Genomic DNA, 27,627 nt, shown 5'->3' with positions numbered 1-27,627 from the left:
AATGGCAATTTTCAGTACCAAGTATGACGGCTATGCCAAATTTTGTTTGTTTTTATTTAATAAATATAATGTTGCGTTTAATTGAATGGTATTTCTATTAGTAGGTAACAGGAGACAGATAGTCCTATTCTGCCCAGAGCATGCAAGACCAAGCATGCCCGCCCAAAACATTAGGCCAGCAACATGTTCAATAAACACAATTTAATCCTGTCCAACGAATATCTCTCAAAAGAGACTGCAGCATGAGCAGAGGAAGCTGCTGTATCCCTTATTACCATACCTGGGAACCTCTTGGCTTGACATGAGTCTCAGGCTTGTGGCCCCAATCTCAGGGTGAAGGGGCAGATGGTGATTTTGCTCCCAGTATGATATCCCTTGGAATGATAATTCCTACTCAAGCTTTCCACGATGACCGGTATAAGAGCCATTTGGGTAAAACACTTGACCAGTGACTACATAGAAGTTTCATGATGGGCTATACATGATGGGTTAATATTTACAGAGTATCAGAGTCATGCTTATTACTCAATACATTGGAGTGCAATGAAAGCAATGTTTCAATCATATCAGCCCAGGTGCCCCCTGCCCCCCCCCCCAGGTTGATATAGACAAATGCAAGGCTTTAATATGATCCACAAAACAATGAAATACTGGGTGTTATTCATGTATAGTGCTTTTTATTAATACAGATGTATTAACCAACTACTACATCATATATATATATATATATATATATATATATATATGTATATACATATATCCATATCCCTATATATCCCTATCCCTATATATATGTATATACCTATATATATAGGTATATACATATATACAGGGATATGGAACGGCCAAATACCACATTATGCATTCTTTAATTAATTTATGTAATGCCCCTTTCATCCTCACAAATAATTAGGGCTGCATACAGATACAGGGATAGGTGACAGAGAGCACAGATGATGGGAAGCTGTGTATGTACCAGACACACGTTTAGCATTTACATGAATGGGCATGTTAAGCGATTACCTGCAGAAATGACCCGGCGATCGCTGCATAACCAGTATCAGGAAGGGCAGTGGCCATGTGTATGTGAGGCACCGGCTGACCTCCGACCCCTCAGCGTGATGGCAGTTAGTAATGGGAGTCGGGGTCCGCCGGTGGGCGCAGCACTGCCACCTCTGGCCGAGCGCTGTATCGCGTCGTGTCCTGTGTCAGCTGTCTCTGCTCTGCGGACTGTGTTCGGCTCCAGCTTCCCTCTGTGTCTCAGCCATGGCATCGGGCAACAGGGGATGGGACAAGGAAGACGATCTGCCTTTCTATTTCGCTCGCCCTGGCACTACTGACCAGGTTCCCCGGGTAAAGTACGGGGGCTTTTTCTGCAACGTGGAAGGAGCTTTTGAGAGCAAGACTATAGATTTTGATTCCTTAAGCGTGGGGCAGAGAGGGGGTAGAAAGAGCTCATCTGGTCGCCCAGGGGCCACCAACCAGCCGCAAGAGAACCCGGCACAAGACCAACCATCTAGCAACCAGGACGTGGACAGCCCCCGGGTGGAGATCACCACAACAGCTGGGAAAGAGTCTCTGCAAAACCTGGACGAGGAAAAGGTAAGAACTAAGTGGGTGATACGCCCTAGCCAGAGTGGGGGTAAACTGATGCCCTCTAAATCATTCCTACTTTTAACTCATCATATCGTTTAAACTAGTATTCAAGAAAGACACCAGTGTTGCTGATGATGACAGTGAGGTGTGTCCCTCCAAGCAGTGATGGAGACTATGGAGACTGATCCTCTATTCTTTATGTGTTCCGTGTCTTTTTACACTTGGCTAAAGTTTGCCTGTGACTAAGTCCCTGCAGTTTGAAGTTGTAGTTATTGTGTCTGGGAGCTGAGCACTGCACTCCAGTTCACTGGGAACTTCGCACTGCATGTGTCTGGGGATGCAGCTCAGTGTTCTGCTGGGCAAGGGCTGTGCTGCTCTTGGCTTCAGGGTCTTTTCCTTACATGTGATGTCCATCGGTTTTAATTGAAGGGCTCTTTGAGGTTCATTCCCATAAAAAATGCATTTCTTTTGTTTTTGTAGCCATATATTCTAATATTGAAAACATTTGTTCCTTTTATTCCATTTTGATCATTGCTCACCAATATACACCTGCTCACTGTCTCCAACTTAAGATGGTTTTCTTGATGCTTTAAGTTATGCCTTCAATGCTTAATTACCAATAATTTGTTTATACTGATCAATTGAGCCCAATGTCCCCCAAAGAACTTCCCCCCTGCGACCACATTTACCTGGGAGGTAAGTTGCCATAAAGCGCAGAGGTAGCATTATCATATAAGTAGATGAAGCAGCTCCTTAGGACCCACATTGGTCAAAGGACCTCCTCAGATGATGTGAGGTACAGATTATAAGGTAGGTACAAAACACCTAGAGCCACCCTTTTAGAGTAGTAACACAGTGTGTTATGTAGTGTTGTACAATGTGGAATCAAATAAAAATAATGTTTTATGATATATTGATGATATACAGCACTCTAGAACTCATAACACACTAAGTATGAACATGAGAAGTCACAACTCATATGGAGTTTGTAGATTGACCGTGAAGCTTTACAAAATCTACTCTGCTGGACAGGAAAGAAAATATATGGTTCCCTTCATTGACACCTAAATGACCCCAGAAGACATCTGTCTCACAATGAAGGGTGTTGTTGAAAGATGTAACAAAAGAATTAGTTCATCAACGCTGCTTTTAGAAAATACACATTCTATGAATCATGTACTCCAGCTTTTAACCTCTTAGCAACATACAGGCGGTTTCTATGTCATATAATAATCCCCAACAAGTGTTCCTGCTTATTAATATTTCATATTCAATTAAACGCCTTTGTCCTTCACTTGATGGACGCCTATTTTATACTTGTTTGTAATATGGATAAAATCGTGTTTCTTGTGACTCTTACATTTTTTTGTAACTTTGTTTGATAAAGTAGCAACACAATCATTGTTGAAGCATTATTGTAAGGCTAATTCCAGAACCAAATAGTTATTATTATGTTAGTTTAACAAAAAAAAATCAAACAAAATGTTCGGCAGATATTCTACAATAACATATATTTTAGGATTGGTTATTTACACTGCAAAAAAGCACAAACAATCTATGCTCTACACATTACCCATCATGCAGTTGACTTCCTCCATTCTGCTATGCTACACATTTATCCTCTTTTTATTGTTTTGTAGCTTCCTTATCATTTTCTTTATGAATTGTACAAAAACAACCATGACCTCTGGTTCTAACATTGCTCCTTCTTTCAAATAAGCTTGCCTACTATACTTTAAATGTTTCTATTGCATCCGCCCTCTGTCTTCTTTCCTCTGTAGTATCCACTTGTGCATTAATAGCACTTTAATGTGCAGAAGACATGTACCAAACTAATGCTATTTAATTAGAGCCCTAGGGGGTGATGCTGACATAAGGCCTAATCGTTTAAGGTGTCCGAAGCATAAAAACCTATGCCATAAAAACCTATGCCATAAAAACCTATGCCTATCCCTCTATAGAAGTTCCAGTTTGACCCAAATCAACTGTCTGTTGTTTCTTTCCTGAGGTCGTTCTAGGACCTAAGAATGTTTGGTGGATATAGTTGTGTCAATGTATTACATAGACTCTATGGACTTTAATAACAAAATATTGCTATGGTGTTTTTCGGTTTATTTTCGGTATTCAATGTCTTTTTTGTTTGTTTTTTTCCCCAGTACATTTCTGGTACACTTTTTAAAATGAATTCTAGACTTATTAATAATATTAGTCTTATTATTATTTGTAACTTAATGCAGCAACAAGGCACTATTAAATTATCCAATCTGTTGAATCAAACATATTTGCAGACACAAGCGTGTCCCTTTTTCTAGCAGGAAAAATATTTCCTGTTGTTTTGTCTGTGCACAGTCTGATCCATCTGGAATTACCAGAAATTGCAGTATATGTACGGTAATTTAATTATGAAAGCATACGGCTTGATTCTGCATACTAAAACATGACTATACAATAATATATAATTATAATTATTATATATTATGTAATTATAATTATATAATAATCATAATATTCTAATTCTAAAGAATATAGTATTTTGAAACAGTTAAAAGGGCTGACATAACTATTCATATGCAAATAAAACACACTCATATGTAAATGAGTATTTGCATATCCATTACCTATATCACAGGCATGGTCTGGGTAAGGGCCCCCCAGGGATGTCAAGTGCCATTCTAAAAAAAAGAGTTAGGTCATTTAAGATGGTTTTTAACTGTATCATCTATTGTTGCCTTGAGAGATGTTTAACGTGAGTTATGGATTTCATGTTTGAAACTGGCCGAGTGTAATTGTGTATCGTCTCATAGGCCTTGATAAGTTATTTTATGATACATTTGTATACGGTAACCCAAGATAATCTTAGCATGCAGATGCTGAATCGACCTTGTATGGTCACTGAACAGATTGTGCATTGTCCTAGTTCCAGCTGTCTGGTGGCAATGGGTGATCAAACGAAGCTTTGATTATAGGGGGCCTGTCTCCTAAACTTAAACATCACAATACTTTGGCATCACAACTATATGTATGTGTGGTAACATTTTGTAATACTAATAATAATAATAATAATAATCATACATTGTTTTGTCTTCCAGTTAAAATATAATGTACAGCATGTGCCAGGTATTATCTTATCTGATTGGCTAATAATTTATATATTTTAAATAACTTGTAAATGGGCACATAAATAAATAAAAGGCGGATTGTTGACTAATATATTATGGAATACATGAAAAACCTACACTTTTAATGAATTCTAGGGGTATATATATATATATATATATATATATATATATATCCATATATCTATATATATATATATATATATATAGATATAGATATAGATATTTATATATATATACATATATATATGTATTTAGATATATAAATATATATACCAGTCATACCGATGTAAAAACATTGTTAGAGCTTTATACATAGATTCTCCCATTAAGCTGGAACACAAGTGGAGAATACCCATAATCTAAAAAATTACCCAATTAACAATAAACATTTTTACATAGATGGAGTGAACAGTTTCTCTGTTATTTTCTCTTTCGTATGTAAGCCGTAAGCAGGCAGCAAGAAAGAGACAATAAAAGAAAATGATGTGGGAGCGATTTGATCGGAATTTATAGCAGTGTAGTTAGTGAGACCACCCTCGGGCAGTCACAGAAGATAGTGGTCTTGGGAAATCGGAGTATGAAGGTATGCTGCAATAAGAAGAAAGAGGGATGTAAAAATAACCAAGGAGAAAGATAGAAGGTAGAAAACATAGGCAGAGAAGAAGAAGAAGAAGAAAAATGGAAAAAGTTACATAATCTCCATATGAGTCTGTTGATTAAAGGGAGCTTGTATCATGTAGTTTGGCAGTAATTTGCTCCATCACAAAAGTATGCCATATATTATTGTTGATCTCAGCTGTCCTCGGAGTGGGACATTTTCTAGATTTTAATGACATATTCCAGTGTAAATTATCTTTCAGTGAATCTGTTAATGTCTGTCTATTTCAATAGTATACCATCCAAAAGAAATAATTAGGGAGAGAGAGAGGTGATGTGATAATAAAGAGTACTGATCAAAGTACAGGAGGAAATGTTAGAAGTTTACATGTAATATAAGAAAGTTTACCTTTACTGAGAGGGTGGTGGATAAGTTAAACAGAAGTGGCAATGAGTGAATTTAAACATGCATGCGATAGATATAACGCTCTGCTGAATCTAAAATGGGCTAATTGAGGTTTGAGTCTTTGAGACTCTTTGAGATGGGGCGGATGGTTCTTATCTACCATTAAAGTCTATTTTTTCCTCTGTCACCAACAGCCACACACCTCTTGATTGTAATGTTATAAGTGTACATCCTCTATAATCTATAAATATTTTATTTTCAAGCAAGCAGCCTAGGTTGCTGAGTTGATGTGGATTGCCACTGCCGTGTCCCCTCTTGTTTTAGTAAGCAAGGGTGTGCTGGAGAGGGGCGCTGGAGATATCGTCTACTTCACAAGAAGCCATAAGGCTAGCAGAGTTTACAATGGCACTGAAGCTTGCCGTACCTGACTTTAAAATATAGTTTTCCTAAGAATAAACCATAAAATAGTTTTCATAAAAGCTCCCTAACCCTATCTTTTTGGTATAATAAGCAGTGGTCAGGATTTGGGTGGCTTCTAAACAGAATATGAAACAGGTTTGTACATCATGACTGAACATCTACAATAAAATCTTCTTTAAATACGCTAAACAGTCTTTAATTTCTTGCAGATCCTGCACATAGTTTATGTATCAGTGGTAATTCTTCTGTGGGCGGAATGCAGGAAATACCTAAAATGTTTTGTATCCCATTGTTAAAGATTTCCATTTGTTAGTAAAAGAAATGATCACTATATTTTATAATTTTTTTTAATCAGAATTAAGCTATCCAGACAAGTTATTTTGGCATGCTCCTTTAATAAACACAATATTCACATAGTTATTATTTCTCGAGAGGCTTAGTTTAAGATGTAAGCATTAAAGTAGACATTTCACCTGAATAACAAATCTCAAAGAACAACTGTCACCTATGGACTTTTAGTTTCATAAAATTCTTTTCATAAAAGCTACCTATAATTTGTTCCTTTTTTAATCAGTTTTGGAGATATTTTGTTTCAAATAGACTAAATCATTTTACCACAGTAACCTTATATTCCCTTAAATGGGAGAAATATTTTATTGGGAGGAATAATCATACATATACAGTATTTGCTCGATTAGAAGACAACCCTAATAAGACGGCCCACAAACTTTGGATCTTCATGAAACAAAAACAAAAAAAGAAAAGGCATTAATATAAGACAACCCTATTGGAAACAAATCAAAACCACTGTTTTTGCTTTCGTTGCTCTCACACTCTCACTCACTCTGTCTCACACTCTCACTCTCTTCAGTCTTCAGCTCCGTTATCCAGGTATTAATGCAAAAGGGCGGAGCCGCCATTCACACCCTCTCCCCTGAGTTACGCAAGTACTCCAAAAGCCCAAAATATCTCTTGGAGATATTGGAGTGCAAAAGGGAGGTGCCATGGAACACACCACAAGGACAGCCTCTCCTTCGTCCTTCTGATTGGAGGAGAGAGTATGTACTGAGGCTTCGCCCTTTTGCAGAAGTACCTGGATAACAGAGGTGATACTGGAGAGAAGTGGACAAAGGAACAGAAGAAAGAAGACAGATGAGCAAGAAGAGACAAGAGAAGAAGCGGCTCTGCGGAAGCTGCACAGAACGGAATCTTCTAGGTAGCATCGGCACTTGAGCATCATGTCCAGGGATAGGCACGGCATGGTCCATGGCAGAAATTTTTAAAGTTACCAGATCTATTTTTTTTTTTTATTTAAAACGGTACTAAGTTCCCAAGGTTAAATGTGTGTTCCCTTTAGGCCCAAATTAGTAAAATATAGACCGTCAAGATATACATATACACTTGCCCTTACACAAGTCTGTCCATACAGACACATATTCATGCTTTCTCTTACACACATCTCAAGATTGTAAGCTTGCATAAATTGTTGGCGCTATATGAATAAAAGTTAATAATAATAAACATCTCTGCACACACTTGTCCTTACACAGACACACTTAAACTGACAACCGTTCACACAAACGGTTTCAAAACACAAACACACTCACTCTCTCTCTTCCCCTTCTCTCTTTCTCATCCTACCGTAGTGGTAGCATAAATTGTGTTACTACAGACCTCTGTTCCAGTGCTTCCTCACGGTGCGTGCGGCTTCTGTGCCCGGATATGATATCATGTTCCAGTGCTCAGCATTAATCGTGAGTGAGCACCGAAACAGGGTATGTAGGAACAGATGTCACTCTTCCTTAATTTTAGGCTAGTTAAAAAGAGATCAATGATCTCCCCAACCATCCCTGCTCCTCCAGTGGCAGACGGTTCAGTCAGCCCCTGAAGGGAACCATCAGGGTGGTGGAACCCCCCATGGCACCCTGGCACCAGGGGCACACAAACCTCACCACCCCAACCTAGTTATGCCGCTGATGCTATATACAGTGATCAACTATAGCAACGAATAAAACTTGTTGTTATTTAATTTTGTTCCAATAAAGTTTTCTCTGCAGGCCTGAGGTCATCATCATTGTCCATTTCAGTCCTGTTTATCCATAAACTTTTCTTAGTCAGAGTCTGTCTAGTTGATTAAGACATTCTGTTGTTTGGTAGATTGAGTTTAAATAATACAGTAAATAAAAAATTTTGCCCAGATATAAAGGATGTTTTCTTGAAGATACTTCAGTTCTGGATCTACTGCTTGAAAGGACAGCTGTTCATCCTAGTCACTAAGTATTTAATCTGCTAATGTCAGTAACTAGCATATGTGATTGTGGATATCTGAAAGGAATCTGTTGCAGTTTTTTTTTAGTCTGTTGCATCTATGTGTGGAAATTCTCATCTTACCAGAGTGAACATTAAGCAAGAACTTTCATCTTTAGACTTTAAAATCATGCATGTATTAAGTATAGACTTTAAAATCATGCATGTATTAAAAAATTGTGTATTTTTTATTTTCCCGTCAGTGAAATTGTTTGGAGATACTGGAGCGTATTGGTATATGGTGGCAGACTACATAAATTATTACTCTAGACTGTAAGCTCCTTTGAGCAGGGTCCCTCTCACCTGTTGTCTCTGTTAGTCAATTTGTTATGTTTCATACAACTTGTTATGTCCTGTCTACCCATTATACACTACGGAATTTGATGGCGCTATATAAAACAATAAATAATTATTATTACTTCTGCTATAGAAGAACAGTAACATAATGGGGACAATCAGGGCCGGCCCTACCATGGAGCAGATTGGGGCAATCGTCCCAGGCGGCACTTTTGAAGTGCCGAGTGGTTTTCGCTTATCAAGTTTTCAGTACCCGCTCGGCGCCCCTCTCTCTCCTCTGCGAGCCCTCTAGCTTGGTCCCGGTGCCGGCTTGTAATGCTGAGCGCCAGAATATGATGTACCGTATTTGCCCGATTATAAGACGAGGTTTTTTCCAGAGCAAATGCTCTGAAAAATACCCCTTGTCTTATAATCAGGGTCGTCTTATAATCAGACCTCAAATAGGTCTGACTATGAGACTAAGATCCAGATCCCCCGCACCGATGCAGGGGACCTGGATCTTCCGCCTGTGTTATGCCCCCCCCCCAACTTACCGGTGCTTCTGAGTCCCCAGTGCTTAGTCCGGGCAGCGTGTACACGCTTCCCGGACTAAGCACCGGGGACTCAGAAGCACCGATAAGTTTGGAGGAGGGAGGGGGGGGTTTAGTGTTAAATGGGGCACATAAGGCATTTCTGGAGGCAGAGTGCTCTGTGAAATGCCTTTTAACCCCCTTAATGCCACTCTGCCTCCAGAAATGCCTATTAACCCTCTATGCGCCACTCTGCCTCCTGAAATGCCTTATTCCTCCCTATATTCCACTCTGCCCCATAATATGCTTTTTAACCCCCTAAATGCCAGAGTGGCATATAGGGGTATAAGGCAATTCTGGAGGCAGAGTGGCACATAGGGGGGTCAAAAGGCGTATCATGGGGCACAGTGGCATATAGAGGGTTAAAAGGCGTATCATGGGGCACAGTGGTATATAGGGGGTATAAGGCATTTCTGGGGCAGAGTGGCAAGCCTGGGGGCAGATGTGCATAACTGGGGGGGCAGGTTGAAAAAAAGGAAATAAAAACAAAAACAACATATTTTTCTCAATCATAGCTTTTATTAACAAACAATTGTTCACATAGTTTACATGAATTAACATTTACTGGTAAAACTTTTTTCCTATATGGTCGTCTTATATTCAGGCTTTTTCTTTTTTTCATTAATTAATATTCAGATTTTGGGGGGTCGTCTTATAATCAGGGCCGTCTTATAATCGAGCAAATACGGTAATTTCCGGCACTCAGCAGTAAAGCAGTGTGCACCGTGGCAGAGCAGAGAGACTCGCCACGGGGCTGCTGAAAGGTGAGTGAAGTACAAAGGGAGGGAGGGGGGTAGATAATGAGAAGGCAGGGAGAGGAAGGGTAGATAATGAGGGTAGGGCGGCATTTCAAACTTCGCCCCAGGCGGCATTATGTCTTGGGTCGGCCCTGGGGACAATAGTCCCAATCTAAAAGTAAACCTATGCATATGTGGTATCACTGTACTCAGTAGATTTTGCACAAATATTGAGGTGATGTTTGGCGGTGACATATACCAGGAGCTGCAAATTTATACCTGAAGTACAATTTGTATAAAAAAAACAAAACAAAATAAATTACTACCACAAGATTTGACAAAGGCTGGTAGTAGCATTAGTGCATGGAAAGTGTTAAAATATCAGCATTTGAAATACCTAAGGGTGTCTAGATTTTAAAAAATATATGGTTTGATGGGGGTGAATTGAACAGTCCAGCTTCAAAGATGTCCCAAATAGGACATGGGGACAGGATTATCAGAGTTAAAACAGAAAATGGTTTTGAAATAGCAAAACAATGCTTGTGCTTATAGCCCTGTAACATGCAAAGAACAAATTGTTTTTTCATAAGCTTATATGAGTAAAAGACATTTCAAATAAACATGAGAAAAAGTGCATTTTTTCCAAATTTTTACCATAATAGGATCAAAATAATGAAGCCCTTCTTGTTCTGAAAAAAAAACAATATATTACTTGTGTGGGTACACTAAATAGAGAGAAGAAAATTACAATTAAATACGACCACCACAAAAATGTTAAAACAGCCTCAGTCATGAAGGGTACAAAAAGAAAAAAAAAACAGCCTGTTCCTTAAGGGGTTAAGTATGCCTACAAATAGCAACTATTCTTTACTACTGCTGAAAAATCCATACTGAAGTGTGCAGCTGCCTATAAAGGATTATGTGCCATGAACTTTGTAATACTGAGCCAAAACCCAATGTGGTTCAACATTTTCATGAGATCAAGCATGTCTGATGTATGTGTCTAAAATGTATTATTCTAAAACTCTTTTAAAACTACAAAAATATACAATAACGGTAATTAAAAGCCACATGCCTTCCTAAACTTACAAGATAATATGAACAAGTACCAGGCCTATGGTTTCTGGCATACTTGACACACTACATCTCTGATGCTCTGCTCCTCATCTATATGCTACGTTACTAGCTCTGTGCCATAGGCAGTACTTTAGGTCATCTATAAAATAGAGCTGTTCCTGAACTAGACTATAGTAAGGCAAAAGAGACAGAGCAAAGTGGATGTAAAGGATAGAAATGGGAAAATGCCTTTTTACTTTTAATCAAGTAATCATGTAATGCATATATGTAAAAATACACTTGACAGTTCCTTTAAAAGACTCACAGTGGTTTATGTGTAGAAAAAATAGGGACTTTGTGTAAGTCCGGTACTCTCGGTAGATATGCCAATATGAACAACAAACACATGATTCTGTGATGTCACTTTCTGCCCAAGAAAATCCTTTCCCTTCATGGAAATACTGCCTGAGGTCAGCTAGTGGATTTATATTGTCTTGTCACAAAATGGAAAACAGCTCCAGGTTTAATAGTCTTAGGAAGTAGATCATTATTGGATTTTCAGCAATGGAACATAATGGAATAAAAACATCAATCCATGTCATACATGATCTTATTGTTCCAGATTTTAAAACAATTTCAGTAGATTATATTTTTAGTACAGATAATTTAGCATTGCTTCCACGAGCCATTTACTAACTAATCTTGTCGTTTTACAGGATTCCATATATTACACTGACTGCGTATGAAATGTGCTTCCTTCATGGACACTAGACTCATGACATGCTTACTTAGCAGCTGACATGTTTAAAGAATTAAAATCTCATGCCTTTTTGGTTAGAAGAACATAGCTTTTTCTAAACAGCAACAAGTTGTCAGGGTCGAGTTAATGGAAATACCCTCATACGGATTTTTCTGTATACCTCGTGTTGGTTTTCTGGAATTCCTGTATAAATGCAGGATATGGGAATGTGACATACACTATTTGTGATGGTCATGGCAAATAGTTCATATGTACATAAGCTTCTGACTTATGAACCCATCATTTTATTATCTAACCAAAGTTAATATATTGCAGTAAACACTGATTATTAGCTGATGTTTTGGCATGGAGTTCACTTGTGAACCTGGCCCGCATAGATGCGCAATTATTCTAGTGTTTTCAGTGACTGTATAATATAGGTGTCATCAGAGCATGGATCCATGGTTAGAAATGACTAGGGAAAGTTTGAGAGAATTGTGGAGCATCCAGGTACCACGAGTGCCAGGGCTTAGATACTTCTCTCAGAGAAATCAAAACTAAGGTTGTCAGGAATCTGCCAAGCAGGTCGGGTAGGAGCCCAGTTGCAGGGGATACCAAGCCCCAGGCAAATAAAAACAGAAGAGGCTGGATAAATACACAGTTAACAGTCTATGTTGGAGTAAGCTGACAAGACAGGTAAGTGGAACACAGGGCTTTCCTGTGCATCATCTTTAGAAGAGGCTTCCTTCTGCGGCGACAGCCATGCAGACCATTTTGTTGTGTGCGGCGTATGGTCTGAGCACTGACAGGCTGACCCCCCACCCCTTTAACCTCTGCAGCAATGCTGGCAGCACTCATACATCTATTTCCCAAAGACAACCTCTGGATATGACGCTGAGCATGTGCACTCAACTTCTTTGGTCGACCATGGCGCGGCCTGTTCTGAGTGGAACCTGTCCTTTGAAACCTCTGTATGGTCTTGCCCATCGTGCTGCAGCTCAGTTTCAGGGTCTTGGCAATCTTCTTATATCCTAGGTTATCTTTATGCAGAGCAACAATTCTTTTTTTTCCAGATCCTCAGAGAGTTCTTTGCCATGAGGTGCCATGTTGAACTTCCAGTGATCAGTATGAGAGAGTGTGAGAGCTATTACATCAAATGTAACACACCTCCTCCCCATTCCCACCTGAGATCTTGTAAAACTAACAAGTCACGTGACACCGGGGAGGAGAAATGACTAATTAGGACCAATTTGGACATTTCCACTTAGGAGTGTACTCACTTTTGTTGCCAACGTTTAGACATTAATGGCTGTGTGTTGAGTTATACAGGCTGTACACTCACTACTTTACATTGTAGCAGAGTGTCATTTCTTCAGTGTTGTCACATGAAAAGATATAATAAAATATTTACAAAAATGTGAGGGGTTTACTCACTTTTGTGAGATATTGTATACACACACACACAATCACACACATATACACCATATTTGCTCGATTATAAGACGAGATTTTTTCAGACCGGGGGAGGGCATTCCAGAGAATAGGGGCAGCCCTTGAAAAATCTTGTAAGCGTGCATGAGAGCTAGAAATAAAAGGAGAGGATAGAAAGAGATCATTGGATGAGCGGAGAGACCGGTGTGGAGTGTATTTAGAGATGAGCGAGGAGGTGTAGGGGGGGAACTGCTGTGAAGGGCTGTGAAAGTAAGAGTCAGCATTTTGAAATAAATCCTGAAGCACACAGGCAGCCAGTAAAGAGACTGACAGAGGGGAGAGGTGCTAGTGAAGCATTGGGAGAGTCTGGCAGCAGCATTCATGGTGGATTGTAGAGGGGTGAGATGGTTAAGGAGGAGACCAGCTAAGACAGAGATGTTAGCCGGGCCAGGGGGATGGTATATAACAGCTATGCTTAAGGAGATGGGATTAAATAGCATGGACTTCAAATGAGGAGAAAGAGTGGGAGTGGGAAGTGGGAAAGAGGAGAGCAGTGGGAGAGGCAGTGTTACAAGAGGTTAGCCAGGTTTCAGTTAGAGCGAGAAGGTGCAGGGAACTAGGAGCAAAGTGGTCCTGTAAGGCTGTTAGTTTGTTACAGAGTGCGGAGGTAAATGGGGCGGTAGGAGGAGCAGCAGACAGGGCCGGCCCAAGACATAATGCCGCCTGGGGCGAAGTTTAAAATGCTGCCCCCCCTGCCGACGTCAGGGGGGGGGGCTTCATTTTAAACTTCGCCGATGCCATTATCTACCCTATCCCCCCTCCCCCTCCCTTTGTACTTACCTTTTTAACAGTCCTGCGGCGAGTCTCCCTGCTCTGCCACGGTGCCGGCTTGTAATGCTGAGCCCCGGAAATTGACGTCACTTCCGGCGTTCAGCATTACAAGCCGGCACCGAGACCCCAGAGGAGAGAGAGGGCCGCCGAGCGGGTACTGACAACTTGGTAAGCGAAAACCACTGGGCGCCCCTTTCTCTCCTCCGCTTTAGAAAAAAAAAAAACGCTTTGGGCGGCAAATTGCCCCACTCTGCTCCATTGTAGGGCCGGCCCTAGCAGCAGGGTATGTGGACAAGTTTCTGGAATGTTGTCTGGGAGAGGATAAGGAAGAGAGAACCAAAGGAGGGCCAGGATTTGGGTAAATATCCCCAGCTGCTAAAAGAAGTAGAAGAGAGAGTGAGAGGAGGTGGGAATAGGACTTGTGTGAGCGGAGAGATTGCTGGAGGTGATGGTGGCTGGAGAGAGATAACTGTTCTACTAATAATAGATGAAAGTGAAAAGAGGAAAAAGAGGATTGTGAGCATGGTAACTAGAGACAGATGGTGATGGGAATGGAATGGTGGTGGAGCTAACACAATAAGCAGTAGGAAGCACTTGATGACAGTTCAGTGGAGTATTGATTGCAGGGAGCCTTTGTCCTTCCTTCTTGTCCTCCTTGGTGAACTCCCTTGGTAAACTCCAGAACAGTGGCACTTATATCTTCTATATGCATAAGCATGTTAATCTTGTTAAATATTGTTATTGTTAATTTTCACTGCTCCCCACTAGGAATTACTGGCACTATACATAGATGTAATGTGAGTTTGGGAACAATACTTTTAATATCCCTTACCACTTTTTTCCCCTGTTCCCATCTATTGTAATTTTCCCCCAAAAAGCATTGGACACTAGAGTAGACTTTCTTTCCAGAGTGCGTCTAGGATATAAATCCAATCCTGGCAGACAGCCCCTGGAATTTAGTAAGTATTTGGCATGATCTGCAGATGCTAATCAGTGAACAGAATCAAAAATGCATTTACTTTAACTGTTTTTGTTTAAAGCACTGACATATTGCACAGAGCTGTGTTATATTTACAGAAAACTACAAATAATTGATCACATTACGCATATACCTGCATTGTGCCAAAAGAAGAGAAAAGTCTTCTTTACTGAGAGTTTAGTTCATATAGTATGTAGATAACAATCATGTTCCTTGATGTGGCATCTTATAAAAGATAAAATCTTTGTGTTACAGTATGTGTCATATTTTCCATATGAATGCTGTGTACAGCATTTTTTTTACTTTTTCTGTTCCCCCTTACATATTCCTGTGATCCATTGATATATTTTAACTATAGGAACCAAAACCTACATTACAAACCGCTACAGGAATTTGCCATGATGTTCTCTCAGCAATAAATGTCTGAGATAATTAATAGGTCATACTTTTAACTAGTAGAATTATTTATTCTTTGTATAGTTAAACTGCCTAAAACCGTGAGCCTTGGAATATAACATATAGAGCACTAGATATTGTACACTTTCCTATTATCGAAATGATGTAAATGTTTCCTGCATGTGCAGCAAAATGTCTTACATACTTGCACATACAAAGAAGCTTATTTTCTTCGCGCAGGGGAAGCAGGAACATGAAAAGAGAGTTTCCTCTCACAGTGTGTGAGCTCCACAGCGGAAAGCTGCAGGCCTACGTTAGGTGGCCTTCGGGCCGCATAGACATCTGTGCAGCCCCAGTGCTTCTTGGCTGGCCCTTGGCCCACCGGGAAAAATTAACTATGCTGTATTAGATGCCATGTTACATTTGTATTTCAGTTACTGGGTATCAAACTAGAGACCCGTGGGAAGTGTTTATGCTGCATTCAAATAAATTACTTTGCCCCTTTAAAATACCCTGAGGTTTTTGAGACAGAAACAATAAAAACCAAAACAACCGAACAAAATCAGGTACCAATAACCTATGGGTTCTCCATTTACCCCCCACCACCGGAAAACTGAACAATATCCCGGGAGGGTGGCAATCTGTATGGGATGTGCACTGAGGGTGGGAAAAAAAAATGCATCCGCCCCCCTTAAACCCAGAACCAAACAGGGTGTATCTGAAATAACCAACATAGCAAATTGGAGTACGGTCCCAGCTCAGTCCGGAACGGTGATGCCTGGGGACTCTTGCTCCCTAGTCTTGGGCTTGGGGACTGGGTCTGAGGCAGCTTCCGGGCCAGGGCGGTTGCCACTGACAACAACCAATAATTTTGTGGGGTAACCCCATTTATACGGGATCTTGTTTTTTTTGGAAAGATTCCAAGACTGGTTTAAAACTCCTCCTCCTGGAGAGTGTGTATGCAGAGAGATCAGAAAACAGGGAAATGTGCTCCACAGGGACTTTCTGCCTCTGCCGTAGTGCCCCCATTATGCCATCCTTAGTCTTAAAGAAATGCAGCTGGACTATAACATCCCTAGGGACCGTAGCCGGGAGATTACGAGGTTTGGGCAATCTGTGGCACCGGTCAATTGCGAAATCCAAAGCCTCACGTGCCAGAGGAAGAGCTCTAAAATATCAGAGCATTTCATATCTAACAGCTGGATCGATTCAGCGATACCTTTAAGTCTTATATTGTTCCTACGGGATCTTATAAATCAGCCAATTTTAGTAAGAGTTGGGTATGTTCAGCTTCAAGATCACTATAGCGGTCTATTAGATCATTATGACTTGTGCAAAATTCCTCCATTTTCTGCTCCACTTGTGCAGTCCTCTCCCCGAGCTCCTGCACATCTCTCCCAATCTCTTTAAGAGCATTTGTAATGTCAGCATGTCAAGATTTACAAAGTTCCTGAAGTAATTTCTGAATGCCTCTCATACAGTTACAGGAGCACCAGCCTCCTTCCCTTCACTCACAGAGCTTTTGTCACGTGACAGGGATTCAGAACCCTGGCCATCACCATCTTGATTTTGCAGACCACGTTTATGTGGGGTAGAAGTGTGCCGGTTTATCCTGCCCTCGTTTCGGCTTCTGAAATGCCATGGTCACCTCTCTGTATTGTTGGCAAGGTATAGTGGAGTTTTTAAACCCCCCACCGCCACTTAGAGCCGATTTAAACACCCCGTGATAGCGGCGCTGTCACTCCATGCGTCCCCTGAAACTTTGTTTTTTAGAAGCAAAAATCCCCAAAACTACTTGAAATGTTCACAAATTTTGTTCTTTAGTATTAACTGTTAAATGCAAAGCAGTTTCTCAAGAACATGGCTCTGAATTAGTTTAGCTTTGGCTAAACTGAATAATGAAACAGACATATACTAACTAGAAGAACTAAAGCATTCCAAATACATACATACATACATACATACATACATACATACATATATGCTGCTAGGCTTATCTTCCTTACACACCACTCTTCTTCTACTTCTCCACTCTGTAGAATCTTCCACTGGCTCCCTATTACCTTTAGAATTAAATTTAAAATCCTTGTACTAATATATATACGGCCCTCCATAACACTGCTCCTCCATACTTTTCTGCCCTCATAAACAAATACTCTCCTGCTCAGTCTTTACGTTCTTCCAATGGGCTAAGGCTCTCCTCCTCACTTATCACCACTTCCTTTTCCCATCTACAAGATTTTACTCATGCTGCCCCATACCTCTGGAACCTACTTCCACCAAACCTTCAGCTTTAACCCTCCCAACATTCAAGAAAAATGTCAAAACCCACTTCAGAGAAGCATACCATCTTAGCTGCTAGAACTTCCTTGTCACTAATACAACCACCACACTACCTCTCACCTTTCTCTGTTCCTTATGTTTGTCCTCACCCCATTCCCTCAAGATCATAAGCTTGCGAGCAGGGCTCTCTCCACCCAACATATCAGTTTGTTTTGTCATAACCCTTGAAAAGTACTTCGGGTCACCAAACCCTGCAATGCAGCATATTAGCCATACATTTCAAATAGCCAAGTGATACTTTGTCAGTGTGGTTAGAGGTGTAGGTGTCAGGTCACACAATTACTTGTAAACATGTTTCCTGGTACTTATACAAAGTATATTTTGTATTGTGTGGTGCCAGAGGTTAACCTATGTTTAGTGGCGGCAGGATGCAGCATCTCATTGGCATCCACCATACAATAACACATACACTATCTAATACCATACAGTAATATACACACACATTCTAACATGTAAGCATTTGAAACAGTCTAAACATACAATAACACAAACACTATAATCTCACACATGATAACATGATACATACACCAACTCTACCACCACCCACTGTAACACCATTTACTCTAGCATATACACTAACACACCCACTCTTACACCATACACTTATACACTCATACTAATATGCTAATACCCACATACAGACACAAGTTGTATGATATTAGCCATCTGCTCCTGATCAAAAATATTCTACACCTGGTAACTGAAATGTTTCTCAGTTCTCTGTCAGACATTAAGGAACAGCATAAAAATAGCCATGGCTGCCTCTTTGAAAGTGTTCCCAGTTTTTTTCTTACCTGTCAGGTCATCTTGTAACGATAACAATGCCAAGTAAGCATACCACATTAGGAGTGCCAAGTGCTTGTCTAATATAAGATAAGTGGTAAGTCAGCCTGGCACTCTGTTTTAGTGGGAGAATATTAAGGAATGCTTTCATGTGCAGGCTGCTAGCAGTTTCCACCTATTGACTGTTGCAATAAAATCAGATCTTTGAATGTGCTCATGATGTGCCGTTAGCAATAGTTCTTGGTATATCCATGTCTTATCATCTTCCTACTAAAGAAAGCAGGTAATATAACCTGGTCTGCCTTTTCTCACCTTGGTCTTTTAACTTAATTGACGTGCGCTCATGAGACAAAATAATTAATTTCAAGAAGCACTTTCCACGGGAGTCCCTTGTATACATTTTGCAAAAGGATAACCCTATGCCACCAGGCCTTTATTTATTATATGTCGTCTTCATTATATATTCATGTCATGAGACACTTCGAAAAAACAATATCACTATCTAAGCATTATTAGTCAGTATGAACATAGATTCATTCATTTGTTTGTGATAATGTAACCATACTAGCAGACAGGCCTAGACTGGCCATCTGACACACTGGACAAATGCCCTGTGGGCTGCTGGCTAATAGCACCCCATACTTAGCCTTACTGCCTTGTCTTGCACTGTGTGATTTCCAGCTGGAAATGCATGCCACAAGAGTATAAAAACTGGATATTTAATACCGGACACATAAAACATTGTATCATTCATGCCACACCCTCTGGTCCACTAAGGAGTAGAGTGCTGCCACTAAAAACTACTTTTGTTCATTAAATACTTTCCTATAATTCAAAAACGGATGAATGTGACTTACTGTTGGCCATCAAACTTCCTATCTGAGTATCCCAAGTGTGTTATTCATCTTGTATTAGTATATGATTTGTTATCCCTATTTGCAGAAAGCACATTCAGAATCTACATGACCTAATAATCTGGTATAAAAATTATTGTATTCTCAAGATGTGAAAAAAGATGGTCTGTATTAAGTTTGGATCACTCCAGGCTTAGAAGGCCATAAAACACCAAGTGTTTTGGATAAAAATGATCCTGTAAATAAAAGAGACATAAAATAACTCAGAACTAAGCAGCTCTTATATATTGCTCTTAGCACACTTTTCTAATGCTAATGATATTTCTAATTCTATATTTAACAAAACATCAAAGGGCTGATTAATTTCTCCTCATGACAATGGATGTACAAAGTGTGACACGTATGGGACCCATGTTAAGTGAATAAATCAGGGATGTCCAAAAAAGCATCAAAATACAGTAAGAGTTTTGGAATTCTTCTGAGTTGTTCATGCTTAACAAGTTACATAGTATATTTGTGTGTAGTTTGCTAAGTATAATTCTAAATCGAAGTATGTCTTTCAATGTCAGTGTCCAATGTGAATTGGAAAGCCACTAAAGTACTCATGTTCTCCAAGCTTCTGACCTTAATCTAACCATTTTCTCTGGGCACACTTAAAATCACTGTTTTCTCCAGAATTATGGTTAAAGTCTATAATCAGCGACATATTCTAGCCTAGTACTTTTAGGTGACTGGGGACAGTTGGAGATTCATTTTGCCATTTAATTACTTAATACCATATTGTGTCCACCGCCATTTGTAAGGTCTAGTGATGTGCCAGTCATTAATATAAAGGTAGAGGCCTCACCCACTTTCAAATCAGTGTTGAACAAGATACAGGTCAGTAATCCATTGCTCTACCAATCGACACTCTGTGACATGAGGGTAACAAATACGGAGCAGCAACACAGCTGCATATATATATATAATGCACCCAGCACCATAACATGGAGGACTTGCATTGTTACTATTAAATGCTGGGCCATATTTATTAACAGAAATTGTGAGACAAGATTCTAAATGTGGACCAATCACAATATAAATCAGTTGTGTCACTGTGTTTGCACCAGAGTTGATTTAAAAAAAAAACCCTAGCTCGCTGAGTCTGTCCTAATTAGCCTTCTAATCATTCTGCCCTCCAGATATGACCTTTTTGAATAAGCTCTTCAATACCATCTGTTGGCCACAGGAGGCAGTGAGGATCACATTTTCTCCAATGGAGTATAATTCAGGTCTACAGGGGTTATACCAGAAATGTATTTAAGAACTAACCAATTTTCACATGATTTATAGAAAATTTTTCTTCATCTTCTTTCTCGTACATCTCTTACATATCCAAAAATCTCCAATCAATAAGTAATTTACATTTTTTCAGATCTAATTTTTTTTTAAACAGCATAGTAACAGAAAAATATGAAAAATAGAAATGATATGGTGCTTGCTATCTAAACATGTTGGTTCTGACAGAAAAGTCTCAGAACACACAGTGCATTGGAGTTTGTTACGTATGGGTCTGCATAGACCAGACCACTGCTGAAAGTGCCTACAATGGGCACGTGAGAATAAGAACTGGACCATGGAGAAATGATAGAAGGTGGCCTGGTCTGATGAATCACATTTTCTTTTACATCACGTGGATGGCCTTGTGCGTTGCTTACGTGGAAAACACATGGCCCCAGGATGCATCCATGGAGGCCCTTCCTTTTAATGTACAGGTCTTAAAGGATCTGCTGCTAATGTCTTGGTGCCAGATACCACAGCACACCTTCAGAGGTCTAGTTGAGTCCATACCCCGATGGGTCAGGGCTGTTTTGGTGGCAAAAGGGGAACTACACAATATTAGGCAGGCATAATGCTATGGCTGATCGGTGTATTACAGTTACGGTTTCACGTTTTATCTAAAACTAGACTCCTTCCTTCTGCGTGAATAGGCCAGAATGCATAAGCTGCAGTTTGCTGGTAACACTCATAATCATCCTACATACAGTACAGCTGTTGCTATGGGTGGATGGCACACAACAGGGGTAAGAAAATAAACACATCACATAATTCCTTCCTGTAGACAGAGAGCTTCCAGAACACAAAATAGTTACAAGCCCACAGAGGATGGACTCCACATCCTGACTCATTTTCCAGGGATGACTGAAATCTTCAAGTATTTGGGGAAAACAACAGTAATTGCAGTTTCTCAAACTAAGCAGAAACATAAAATAGGCAAGAGTTAATAAAGAGTCATTGTGGATTTTAGGACTAAGATTGCAGGCCTCCAATCCCACTCCCCTTGTTCATTGTAAAGGGAGTGATGGACATAAATTTATGAGAAAGTGCCTGTAAAATGGGAACCGAAGTCAAATGATGCTTGAAGTATAATAAATGTCATGTTAAAAAGGTCTGTTAACTGCCATAAACACAGGGGAGGTCATGACAATCTACACTATGATACACAATATACACTATAGAGTGTGGAGTGTGTGGAATTAATTTTGCTTAGGGGCACATTAAGTGAAACCCTGATGGGGTCTCTTAAATTTCAGTGAATAAAGAAAACGTCATGGATTTTCTCATTGATTCTTCCATCATCCCCCTTTTGCCATTGTCTCCCATCCTCCAACAACCACCTTCTGTGACTCAATTAGTTTGGTCCACCCCCACTACTCACCAGCTGTGTATCTCCCCCCCCCCACACTCCCACATGGCCAGCTGGTTTTTATCCCAAAAATAATCAATTCACAATAATTAAATATATTGTGATTGGTGTATTTCTTTTAGTACAGGACAGTATGTATATATACATGATAAAGATTGAAACTGTTTTGCATCAACTTCTTAGATTACCCTAATTTTTTATTGGTCCTCTTTTGTGTAGGATGAGAATCTAGTGTGGAAAGGTTTTGTAGTCTAGAAAACATCACATTTTAAAACACACACAAACCTAGTGCAACATAAGACCGGGTCAGACTCAAAACACATTTCTTTACTATCCACTACAGTGCTAGACCATAAAGATACTGTCATAATATTGCCATAAGAGCTCAGCCACAAAATAACCGCCCCCACCTAGGACATGGTATGACCCTATCAACATAAACACTTAAAGTTGAATCATTTTTCCAAACTTTAATTAAATTAAATAATCTAACAGATTAGTAAAACAGTAAAAGTTACGGATATATAAAAATGAACCTGATATGCCATGTAGTGAGGAACAAGTAAACACACAGCGTACATATCCATTCAGTCCCTGGAGCTAAGGATCCCCCTCTAAGGATGACAAAAATCCCCATTGGTAATTTGCTTATATAAACAAAAAAATCACAAAGCCTTAAAATCTTTAAATTTTACGGACATCACGCATTTAATTACAGGTTATATATGTCCTTATGTGTTTTCAATAAAGAGGTACAAGCCTGTAGGTTGAATATTAAGCAGCATATTGGAATAATGCAAATTGTATTCCTGGCTTGAGGCTTCTCATCTGTCAGCCCTTCCCATTGTTTTCACAAGCAAAGCCCTGGAGTACATTTCAGAGGAAAACTATGTAGAACCTCCAGGAGCAGAGAGTGTTTCTGGCAAATCACCCATGTGTGTCTGAACAACAATGTCCTGCTGGAGAATAATCATTATGTTATCTGCAATGTCTCGCCTTCTCACTGCATTCAATGATGTCAGTGTTTGAACTTTTAATCTTTCCAGGGGAATATTTATTTTATAAAGCGCTATAGCCCTTAAAAGGAAATGATGTCCCCCAAATTTGGGGCATAATTACCTTTATAAACTTTTATAGACTTTGTAATGTTCACTGTAACACATTATTGGAAGTCTTTTGACCCTTACTAGAAATAAGGCCTATGGCCAGCATCTACTTTTAACTACATGCTACATCTAATGTTTCTCTAGTAAACTGGTTTCAATTCTTTTGCCAATCTATTTAAAACTCCCTAAAATGTTGTCAGTTCCTGAGTGTGATGCAGGAAAATGAATTTTTGTATAACAAGTTATTTTTTGTGGCAAGTTTGAAATATGGACCTATTACCATACCAACCAATGAAACGTCCCTTCTGATTGGACCATTCAGTTGGTTTCTGGGGTGATAAGACAGCTCTCCAAACTTTACAGAAGAATTGCTTACTGTAAGCACACATGTATATGAACATCACATCCAATTATCTATACTAGCAGGACTGCCCTTCCTAGGCCCCTGGAGAACAAGCTGAAAACCATTACTCTAGTGATGTCATTGCAGTTAAATTGCATTAATAAAAAGTAATCATTAATTTACTTTTGTGAAAGTGTTGCTCAATGAAAGCTATATTACAAGCAAGATTGTCCAAAAAACCCAATTAATGTTGCAGCTGCCTCCATTTCTTACCTCTGGGGATGCAACGACGTGCACAAGCAGCACCCACAACTATGGCATGCAGACTGAATTGGTCGCACACCATACAAACTGATTCAGTGCATATCAACACGCAGGAACACACATGAAGTAATGCGCTAGCATGATAACGTTAATGGGAGACCTAATAAAAAAACAGGAACATCAGTGCTTGCTTATTCCGGTACTCCAGTGGTAGTGTTATAACACCCGCTGCTTCCATTTGCTTGTTACAGTGCATCCTGTATTTTCTGACTGCCTGTCTACGTTTTTTGACCAAAGCATGTAGCTGTGTTTGATTGTAACCGCCATCTGCTTGTGCCTCGAGTTTTCGTGGTTTATATTTTCCTACCTATATTTTCCATGTATAGATTTTTCACGTTACTAAGCACTATCCAATGTATGCTATATACAATAACAACATCTTTAAGCAAACAGGGATAGAAAGTATGAAGGGCCCACGATGCGTTTAGTTATATACATTTATGGCAAATAATAAGGTTTTGGATAGTAAGATTTCAGATTATCCGTTGCAATTTGAAGCTTTATAAACCACTCATCCAACATGAAAAGTAGGTTCAGATCCTTTTACTATATCCTGCTTCATATATTTTGCAATGTTAATTAGTTTTTGCTCTTTATTATGCGCAAAGCTATCAATACTTAAATGTATTGCGACCAAATTCCTAAATCAATCCATACCATCAGCAATGCAACACCATGTCTAATCCCGTAAGTAGGTTTGCCCTATATTATGTTTCCTATTCTTTTGCTCCATTGTGAACTGAATGCCAGATCGGACACAGCATTCAGTGGGCAGTACACATTTTTCACATTATTTATAAATATGATCAACTGGATTTTCCGTATAGAAAGAAGTAAAGTCCTATAAAGAGTGATTTCATCCATAAAACTGAGTTTCACTCAATTCCCAATCTGGTTTTGTCTCTGGTATGCAAAACATGATTGTAAAACCTGTTACAATAAAACATAAAATAATTAAAAGAACATAATCCTTATAAAGTTTAAAAAGGTGAACCGCGTTCAAAGAAGTCAATAAAGACATTGTGGAATTTGATGCGGTTGTGTGTTTATTTTTTCGCTGAACAATTTATTTGTGCATACCAAGAATAATTAATTTTATGCACTTGTGTATAATAAAAAAAAAGTTTTAGTCTTCATTATAATCAAGGGATACAATTCCCTATTTTACAAAAGGCCTGTTGGCAGTACTGACCAAAGGCTGAGCCAAGAACCGTATGATGGACCATAGTTTGTTTTCAGTTTCAAACCACATTTAAGCACTGATACATTTGGAAACATTTAGCCATATTTGCTTATTTTATTGTTGTTAAAAAGTAATTATGGGAGCCATAAGGCATGCCGTGTTCAAGACATGCAAGACAATATGTGGGAAAAGTTTAAAAATGTCTCATTAAAGCCATGTTATGCCCATAGTAAACAATGTTAAAATAATAATAATAATATTATAAAGCATATGCTGAATAAGAATATGTTGACATACCTGGTAAATTTTCTAATGTCCCTTATATTATTATATAATTATTTTTATGAATTGAAGTTTTTCTTCTCCAGTTTGTCCTGATATGAGTTTCTCAACCCACAGATTCTGTCCAAGTTCTGTCAATGTCAGTATAAAATACCTTGTTTTACCGCGAACTCAATTCCAAACCAAAATATTGCATACAAGATTCATTTCTACTCTGTTTCACCTATTTTCTGTAATCTGTCATTAGTCACACTTTTTCGTAGGTGGTACTGTCATTTACCAACCATGCTATATTTTTGTACAGTGAATAGTGCGTAAAAAAAAAAAAAAATAATCTAAAACAAAAATATATATACTGTATATATATACATACACACATCATGGGAAAATATAAAAAAAAAACAAATAAACTGAATGGAAAAATAAAATCTCAAAATATATTTATTTACTCGTCTTTTATGCTGATATACATAGGCTCTATCTTTGGCTTTTACAGACAGATATTAGCAAGGACTCATCACTTTTTCCCAAGCTGTAGTTTTTTTTCTCTTTCTTTTTTATGTGCTGGGACCGTAGACTGTTGGCATTTACTGCTCTCCCTCCATGATGCAGACACCTGGTCCTCTCATGTCCCTTTCTAAGGATAAGGCCACCCGACAACCCTCCTTAGAGCAATCCCTGATGAATATCCACCATGTTGCAGACCTTTTATTTCAAATGCAAAAAGACATATTAGCTTGGATAGCTTTATAAAATATAGCTAATAAAAGTACGGTACTAAAAATGTCACATTCCAGATCCATGATGCATCCTACTACAACCTTCAACATGCTTATCATTCACACATTGCCTTATCCATTCAACTATTTTAACCAATATCTGACCCAAAATAATGGAAAAGCAACACATGGGTTAATGTATTAGCGTTATAATTTTCCAACATTTTTACATCCCCATTACGCTCTATTTCCTGTTTATACTCTACAACAACACCATGTATCCCTGGAGACAATTATGCTATTAGCTATAGTCACCAGTTTTTTTTGTAAAAGCATTTTTAGAAGAATTGCACTTCTCAGCATGACCTGGAACGATGATGAAAGATTAATAGATAACCAGATCCCATTAGTGATCCATACTGGGGTCTAGCATGGATGACTGAAGTCATCCCTGGAAAGGGATCAGACCCGATTAGCTGGGATCAGTTCCAGTAGCTTGAGCTAGGGTCTCATCTGGTGTCTGTTTCGATATTAGGCCTTTATCTGATTCAAGTAAGAAACTTTTTGGCTCTGTGAAGATGATTGACAGCAATTTCTGTCTGCGGCGAGGAAATTGTAAAGGCAGACATCACCAGAGAGACTACTCACCTGCATTCTGTCTGATTGAAGAGAGGCAGGGGTTAGAAAGCTGACATGAATCATTTTGGTTTAATTAATCAGCCTTTTAAGACCGCCTTGAAATGATAGACAGGAGTGATTTAGCTACAAAATACACCGACACATACAGTACAAAATAATGTAAATAGACAAGTTAGATATACAAGTTAAGGTTGGGTTAAGGTTAGGTGCAGGCCATTTGAGTTCCTCCGCACCACACTCGTCAAATCATTTCTTTATGCATCTTGGTTTATGCAGAGGCACAGACATGCTGTAACAGTAAAGTGTCTTCTTCAAACTAGTGTCACAAAGATGGAAGGATACAATTGTCCAAAATGGTTTTGTATGCTGTAGCTTTAACCAGGGGCATAACTAGAAGCCATGGGGCCCTCGTTCGAAAAAATTGCCCCGTGCCCCCGAAATTCAACAGCTGTGCCATCATTGCCCCCACACAACTGGTCTGTGCCGTCATTGTCCCTCGCCCCCCTTCCAACATACAAGATATGTAAACACGCTATGTGCTTTATGGCCGAGCTGTTATTACACCTAGGCACTTTCACTTCACAATTATAGCACTTACAGTGGAATGGGACAGATCAATCATGGCACAAGTTTCAAGGACTGACTTGTGGAAAAGATGGCATCCTATGCCACGTTCAAAGTCGCTGAGCTCTTCAGTACGACCCATTCTGCTTCCGGTGTTTGTCTACGGAGATGGAATACCTATGGTATGTGCTTGATTTTATACCCAGGCCAGCACCCCCAGCCTCCTGCGGTGCGTCTCCCGTCACTAACGCTGAACGTGAGGATATGATGTCATATCACAGTGTTCTGCTTATAAAGGATGTATGGCTCTTGAAGCAACAT

The 27,627-nt window shown here is 39.3% G+C and overlaps 1 protein-coding gene across 1 annotated transcript in view; it reads left to right on the top strand.

Annotated features, from left to right (window-relative positions):
- The first annotated feature begins 1,229 nt into the window (after window positions 1-1,229).
- The window catches only part of DPYSL3 (dihydropyrimidinase like 3), a 57,415-nt gene continuing 31,017 nt past the window's right edge, over window positions 1,230-27,627 (top strand). The window contains exon 1 of the mRNA XM_053461865.1: window positions 1,230-1,602. Coding sequence (XP_053317840.1) covers window positions 1,267-1,602 — 336 coding nt within the window. The 5' untranslated portion in view covers window positions 1,230-1,266. The remainder of the gene's footprint in view (window positions 1,603-27,627) is intronic.

This window comes from Spea bombifrons, chromosome 4 (genome assembly GCF_027358695.1).
Source record: "Spea bombifrons isolate aSpeBom1 chromosome 4, aSpeBom1.2.pri, whole genome shotgun sequence".
In the NCBI taxonomy this organism is placed as follows: Eukaryota; Metazoa; Chordata; class Amphibia; order Anura; family Pelobatidae; genus Spea; species Spea bombifrons.
This window is presented reverse-complemented; position numbering and strand designations above follow the sequence as displayed.